At 39.6% G+C, this 7,964-nt stretch overlaps 1 protein-coding gene across 1 annotated transcript; it reads left to right on the top strand.

The window, feature by feature from the left end:
- Positions 1–742: 742 nt before the first annotated feature.
- Positions 743–7,660, top strand: LOC125483010 (protein MAL2-like). Its single transcript, XM_048596286.1, has 3 exons — positions 743–769; positions 2,569–2,733; positions 7,342–7,660. Exons 1-3 carry the CDS (start codon positions 758–760, stop codon positions 7,411–7,413), a joined length of 249 nt encoding a protein of 82 aa, XP_048452243.1. The 5' UTR covers positions 743–757; the 3' UTR covers positions 7,414–7,660.
- Positions 7,661–7,964: the final 304 nt, after the last annotated feature.

Here is a 7,964-nt window from a genome sequence, read left to right as displayed (position 1 = left end):
TACCTATGTTCTTCCCAAAAAAAATGATCTCAAGTTTCCAGTTGCCTGCCATTTCAACATGCCATCATGTTCCCTGGTCAACATGTGTCTTGGGCTTGCTGCAGTGCTCCAGTGAGGCTCGGTGCAAACTGGAAAAACAGCATCTTATTTTCCACTTGGGGACCCTACAACTTCCATAGAACCTGAACACTCTTGCTCTCTGTCTCATTGCCTGTCTCTCTTGTGCTCACATGGAATTGGGGCAAATGTTCTTTCCTAGTTGGAGTCGGACCTCTCTCACAAAGGAAAATAATTATTAGATTGGAGGTCAGTTCTCTCTGCAGTAGGATATCACTGCACTCTATCATAAAGTCAGAAGTTGGTATGTTCACTGCGTAATGTTCAGTGCTATGTCTCACCCCTCATACTGAATCAGTAAGGTTTAGATGGTGTCCAGGCAAATGCTGACAAATGACAAGTATCATTCGTGCTGCAGAAATGCCAGCCAATGAACCTTTCATGAGAATCGAAACTTCACCCTTGACATTCAATCACATTACCATTGCTGAACTCACCACTATTGACGTCACTGGGTCAAAATTGTGCAATTCCTTCTTTAATTGCATTTTGGGTGTGGTGAGCTATTTTCTTGAGCTGCTAAAGTCAATTTGGTGGACTTTAGCAGCTCAAGACGACAGCACACCACATTCTTGAGGGCAGTTACAGCTGGGCAATAAATGCTGGCCCAACCCATGATTGATGAAGGAATTCAAAAAAAATGCATGCTGAAGTGAGTAAGAGCATGGCAAAGGAAGTATAATGCAGATAGGTATGAGGTTATTCGCTTTGGGGAATTGGAGGTGCAGACTATTTCTTCAGGGTGAGGTTAACAAGTGTTAATGTGCAAAGGAATCTAGATGTCTTGGTTCATAGATCACTGAAAGCTAGCGTGCACGCATAGCAAGCTATTCAGAAGGCAATTGGTATGTGTTAACCTTTATCGCAAGAGGATTTCAGTAGAGTAGCAACGCACTCTTGCTTTAATTCCATGGAAAACTGGTGAGAGTCAGCTGCTGGTTCTTGCCCCCTTGCCTAAGGAAAGATGCACATACATTAGAGGAAGTGCAGCTAAGGTTCACCAGGTTGATTTGTGGAATTGAGTCCATCCTGCAAGGAGAGAGTGAGGAGACTGGGCCAGTATCCCCTGGAGTTTAGAATAATGAAAGTTGTCTCAAAAGTTTAAATTCTAAAGGAATAGACAGTGTTGAAGCAGAAAAGAATGTTTCACCTAGTTGTGGTGTCTAGAATCAGGTGATAGCTTTAGAATAAAAGGTAAGCCCATTTAGGACTGAGATGAAGAGGAACTTCATTCACACTGGTGAATCTAGCTCTAGTCATCATGTAAGTTCAAGACCGAAACTGATAGATTTCCAGGTATTAATGACTTAAGGTATCTGGGAACATTGTGGGAGTATGGTGTTGAGATAGATGACCGAGCGTGCTTGGAGGCTGAATGATCTACGCTTCCTCCGTTTGTTTTATTTTAGATTGTATGTAACTAATTTATCTTGTTCTGTCACCCTATGTTTACTGCTGTAGAATGCTTGGTTTTTGGTGGATCAAAAACCCTGGGCATGGAATGACTTTGTCATGTCCATTGAATAGGAATTTTGAAAGCACAAAGTCCAAAGTACTTTCTCTAGTTTCAAGAACAAGAGAAATTAGTCAAGTGGTAACTGCAGGCACATGATGACTTGCTCACACAATGAATGAATGCGCTTATCTGAGCGAAAATTGTCTTACTTAAAAAAAACATACGATAGAATTAAGCTTTTTTTTGAATGGATTGTTTCTGACTAATTGTTTGAGTTTAATTTGAAATAATATTTTGAGTAAGACTGAGCAGGTTTGTCAAGATAAAATCTTTTAATGGAACACTTTATTAATATTTACATCAGATTAGTCTGCCAGCTGATCTTTGGAAAGTGTACATGGCTATGACCTTTTAAGGTTTCACATATCTAACATTGTTGGGAGGTTCAATTTCCACATTTGCCTTTGAGCAAAATGATTTGGTATTGTAAAGACTACTTTGAACATTTTTCCTTGATTTGTCTAGACTCATTTACCCCTCTGAAGTGAGCAAATCGAGACTTGGGCTAATCCCAGAGATATTGAATGTTAGTGTTTTTCAGCCTGCTCTTGCACATAACATGTCACAGTTCAAATATTGCATACCTGTCTTCTGCATCTAATTAAATTCATTTAACAACACTAATAGCTAGAACTTCAAGGGCAGTGTTTTACAAATGTTTTCTTGACTTAAACCATTTTAATGCTTCAGACTTTGACTGGGTTTTGGGGTAGGCAGGGTTAAAAAACTTTCGAAGGGCTGAGGAAAAGTTATTGAATTGACGGAATGGGGGTTAAAATGGCTTTTAATCAACCACCGTTTGGACGAGATTGGTAAACATGAACGTTTTTATATAATTGTGTTATACAGCAGCAAGATTTCCAAGTAATTAATGCTTTTTATCTTTTTCTCTTACACCAGAGCGCTGTTTGTAATGGTCACTGTTTTAATTGCAGGATTTTGTCTATCATTTTGTTGCCTTCGTATTCTACTTTGGAGCGTCAGTCCTGGAAGCAGCAGTAACGGCTGCAGCTGCAGAACATGGCTTCATCAATGCAACTTCATCTGGTGTTGTGACCTTTGGAGAATACAGGCAGTACAGTATAAATGTTGTTGCTACGGTAGGTTTCTTTAATGTATTTAACCCAATACAAGAAAGGGCCCAGGTGATGGTGATGGCTGACTTGAAGGGAAGGAGACATTCCCTCTCGTTGGGAACAGCTGTTCAGAAACACTTCCCAGGACCTTACCAAGAAACGTATAAGCCCTGCCCTGATTTAACTTTCCAAAATGCAGCACCTCACATTTATCTAAATTAAGTTCCATCTGTCAATCCTTAGCCCACGGGCCCATCTGATCAAGGTCCTGTTATACTCTGAGGTAACCTACTTTGCTGTCCACTACACCTCCAATTTTGGTGTCATCTGCAAACTTACTAACCATACGTCCTACGTTCACATCCAAATCATTTTATATAAATGACAAAAAGCAGCAGACCCAGCACCGATCCTTGTGGCACACCGCTGGTCACAGGCCTCCAGTCTGAAAAGCAACCCTCCACCACCACCCTCTGTCTTCAACCTTTGAGCCAGTTCTGTATCCACATGGCTAGTGGATATCAATGATATCATTGATATCAAATGAAGCTGCAATATTTGTATCATTGATAGCCACAGATGAGGTGCTGGAAGACTGGAGGTTGGCTAATGTTGTGCCACTATTTAAGGGTAAGGGAAAGCCAGGGAATTATAGACCCGTGAGCCTGGCATCAGTAGTGGGCAAGTTGTTAGAGGGAATCCTGTGTGACAGGATTTGTATGTATCTGGAAAGGCAAGGACTGGTTAGGGATAGTCGACATGGTTTTCTGCTTTGAAAATCGTGTCTCACTAACTTGATTGAGTATTTTGAAGTGACAAAAGAGGATTGATGAGGGCAGAGCAGTGGGTGTGATCTATATGGACTGCAATAAGGTGTATGACAAGGCTCCTCATGGTGGACTGGTTAGTGAGGTTAGATCACATGGAATACAGGGAGAACTAGCCATTTGGATACAGAACTGTCCGAAGGTAGAAGACAGAGGGTGGTGGTGGAGGAGGGTTGCTTTTTGGACTGGAGGCCTGTGACCAACGGTGTGCCACAAGGATCGGTGCTGGGTCTGCTGCTTTTTGTCATTTATATAAAATGATTTGGATGTGAACGTAGGACGTATGGTTAGTAAGTTTGCAGATGACACCAAAATTGGAGGTGTAGTGGACAGCAAAGTAGGTTACCTCAGAGTATAACAGGACCTTGATCAGATGGGCCAGTGGGCTAAGGATTGACAGATGGAACTTAATTTAGATAAATGTGAGGTGCTGCATTTTGGAAAGTTAAATCAGGGCAGGACTTATACACTTATTGGTAAGGTCCTCGGGAGTGTTTCTGAACAAAGAGACCTAGGAGTGCAGATTCACAGTTCATTGAAAGTAGAGTCGCAGGTAGATAGGATAGTGAAAAAGGCATTTGGTATTCTTGCCTTAATTGCTCAGTGCATTGAGTATAGATGTTGAGAGGTCATGTTGTGGCTGTACAGGACATTTGGTTAGGACACTTTTTGGAATACTGTCTGCAATTCTGGTCACCCTGCTATAGGAAAGATGTTGTGATACTTGAAATGTTTCGGAAAACATTTACAAGGATGTTGCTAGGGTTGGAGGGTTTGAGCTATAGGGAGAGGCTGAATAGGCTGGGGCTATTTTCCCTGGAATGTTGGAGTCTGAGGGGTCCTTTATAGAGATTTATAAAATCATGAGGGGCATGGATAGGGTAAATAGCCAGTGTGGGGGAGTCCAAAACTAGAGGGCATAGGTTTAAGGTGAGACGGGAAAGATTTAAAAGGATCTAAGGAGCAATTTTTTAATGCAGAGAGTGGTGCACGTATGGAATGAGCTGCCAGAGGAAGTAGTGTACTGGTACAATTGCAACATTTAAAAGACATCTGGAGTGGTATAGGAATAGGAAGGTTTTAGAGGGATATGGGCCAAATGCTGGTAAATGGGACTAGATTTATTTAGGTTATCTGGTCGGGATGGACAAGTTGGACTGAAGGGTCTGTTTCCGTGCTGTACAGATCTATGATCCTAACTGAAGGGGGGCTGGGAAAGGAAATCCAAGAGTGAAGTCGAACGTTTTGAGGAAGCAGTGATTGGTTTAATGACTGAACTCTAACAAGGGAGTTTGGAAAAAGCTAGGGAAAAATTTGAGTTCACTGCGAGGTTGGTAGGTGGTTAAATTTGGTGTACGTTTTGGGGAAATTTAGCTTGGCACACTAGGGTTAAACAATAGGAAGCTAACTGATCAAATTGGTCATTAAGGTAATGTTCGTGAGATACTCACCCAAACTATTGAAATTGTGGGTGGAGAATGCTGGGCAGAAGGATTTTATTGAGACTGTTGAAGTGTGGAGCAGAAGCTGGGATTTACCTTTTTGAGATGTCCGTTTTGGCAGAGGAGAGTAGAACCAGTGATTCTTGGTGTAGTGAAGGCAGCTCTGATGCATGGATGGAAACAAAGGTTAAGGGAATCCAACACCAGCTGCACTTGAGGACACTTTGTGGCAAGTTCCAGCTATTGTTCATTACTTTGAACTTTGTAGTTGGGACCAAGTGAAGAGCATCTTTTTCTGAAGAAGGGTCCCAAGCCATAACGTCAACTTTCCTGCTCCTCTGATACTACCTGGCATGCTGTGTTCCTCCAGCTCTCCACCTTGTTATCTCTGACTCCAACATTGGCAGCTCTTACTATATCTAAGACCATGTTGGTGTGGCATTGTGTCTCTTGAACTATAGAAATGATTTACTTATAAAAAAAAATCCTTTATTTCTAACAATATTGGAGCCAATCCAACAAGAGGGTGTGCATTGCATATATCCACTTCCTCAAAAAGGTTTGCATTAGTTAATGTTTCCACCGAGGTCCCATCAGGTCCATTGTGTTTGTTTCATATTTAAGATTGTGCAACTGTACCTGCAATTTGAACAGAAACTGGTACATAAAAGTAACACTTGAGAAAATCTTTGGAGATTTAGCTCTTAGGAATAGTCTTAGTCTTATGGGCTCTCAAACTTTTTAATTGAGTAAATAATTATAAGTTCCTACTTTTAATTCAAAGCAATTCTTTTAAGTGGTGTATTCCTGATGATCTTCAGCTTGCACTAGTTGGAGTCTGGACTGTGAATTATTGTAACATAATTCTGTAGTTACTTACCTATTATGCTGAAAAGAGAATTTCCATGAAAGGCATCTCTTGAGAAACAAGGTTGTTCTTGGTCCTTGATGGATGCACTTTGAAATCTTTCCATCTACCCATTTGTTCTAACATTGAATGTTTTCTCTGCAGAGAATTTGTTTTATTATTCCTTCACAGGTTGGATCACTGTAGATGGAAAAGGTCTAATGTGATATACGGTTATTAAACCGAACAATCAGAGCAGAAATGAGTGCTTTGTATTCATTAATGATTTAGATTATAGATTAGAGAAGGATAACCCAAATGTGCAGAAGTAGTTAAAATGTATCCAAGTAGTTAAAAGAACTAAAGAAAGTTGCGGGAGATACAGATGAGATGTGGAATGGGAAAATTGTTAAATTGAATTCAAAATCAGTAAATGTGAAGTAGTATATTGGGTAACTAAGTAACCTGAAGAGCACAAATTTGGGATGCACATTTGCAAGGAATTAAAAGCATGATCTGCAATGTATGTAGTCATAAAAATTATTTGAATACTGGACTTGAAAGCTACAACTGTAGAATATAGGTCAAGATATGATGCAAATTTTTAAAAACCACACTACACTCTGTAGCTTTGTGCTCAATGCAATGAGAAAGAGACTTGAAATTAAGAAACAATACAGATTTTTAAACCTCTGCCCATTTGGGAAAGACAAATATTACAATATTAAATATTAAAGTAGCTCAAATATTTGGTTTATATTGGAACAAAGAGACTAGGTGTTGATTTTGTTTTTTGTTCAGAAGCAGTAGGAGCCAGGGAGGCAGTGGCGTAGTTGTGATGTCCCTGAACAAGTAATCCAAGCCTAATGTTCTGAGGATGTAAATCTGAATCTCACCATGGCAGATGGAGAAATCTGAATTCAATAAAACAAATCTAGAATAAAAAGCTAGCCTGATGGCGACCATGTAGTCATTGTTGTAAAGTCTGATTGACAAATGTCCTTTTAAGGGAAGGCAATCTGCCATCCTAGCCTGATCTGGCCTATGGGTGGCTCCAGATCCACAACAATGACTGTTGACTATCCTCTCAGCAATTAAGGATAGGGGAAGGATCAATAAATGCTGGTCTAGCCACTAATGCCCACATCCCATGGATGAGTAATTGAAAGAAAATCAGACTGGGTAACCAATTTCTAGTGATGGCTCCAGAACACACAATATATCCATTTTAGTGGTTTGTTGTTGTGGGATGCTAATTTGTGGAAGCGAGAATATTTACATTTAAGAATGATCATGTAGATGGCCGACAGGAAAATAAACGACGGCTTTGAAGGATGTATGAGATTAGGGGTACTGCTCACACAAACACAGACTAGTTGGGCCAAAAAAATCCATGATGTAGTTTACTTCCATTTTAGAAATCAACTAGACAATTATACAGAGAAATGCAACGTAGCCACATGTTAAATTAAAAACTGCTTTGTTTTAATAGGCAATATTTCTCCTTTTATTTCAGATATTCTGTTTTGTTGTTACTCTGTGTTACGCCTGCAGTTTGGGTCTTGCTTTGAGGAGATGGAAGCTGTAAATCACAAGATGCGAACTGTTTGGGAGGGTGTGGATGGCTGGATTCATTACCATTGGCACAACATCCTTGAAGACACTGAAGTTACTTCCCAAGAGAGGGGTGGTCCTTTTGTAGACTAATTCTGTTTAATACTGAAGTATTTTTGCAGCAGCGATGGATTTTGTTTATAAATTAATAGCTTTTTTATGATCATTTTCAGTGTTAAGTTCAGAAGTTTGTGAAATAGAATAAAATAGTTTCCACTTTATTTGAACGTTGGGTGCTGTTATCTAAATATTTATAGTTTCATAAACACAATATTCCAATACTAGTAAGAGCAGGAGTTCATTTACTGTAAACCTCCACTTTGAGAAAATGAAAGGCTCCAAAGAGATTAGCTGGAAAAAATCAGACTTTATCTGTTATTTGGTTGTGAGCACTCCTTATTTCCTTTGTAAATGCTAATTATTTTCATTGTGTAATTAAGACTGTGATCACTTAGAAGTAAACCTTTTCTAAATTTGCAAAGATTGCATACTTAACCATTGGAATTTTCATAAATATTGTTTACA

The sequence above is a fragment of the Rhincodon typus genome, chromosome 4 (genome assembly GCF_021869965.1).
Source record: "Rhincodon typus isolate 14 chromosome 4, sRhiTyp1.1, whole genome shotgun sequence".
Taxonomy (NCBI): Eukaryota; Metazoa; Chordata; class Chondrichthyes; order Orectolobiformes; family Rhincodontidae; genus Rhincodon; species Rhincodon typus.
Note: the sequence above shows the minus strand (reverse complement) of the source record. Positions and strands in the feature narration are given on the sequence as shown.

What these genes read in the sequence shown, in the direction of transcription:
- LOC125483010 (XM_048596286.1), top strand. An exon ending in GTATAAATGTTGTTGCTACG is followed by an intron (nt 2,734 to 7,341) that starts GTAGGTTTCTTT and finishes CTTTTATTTCAG; the next exon opens with ATATTCTGTTTTGTTGTTAC.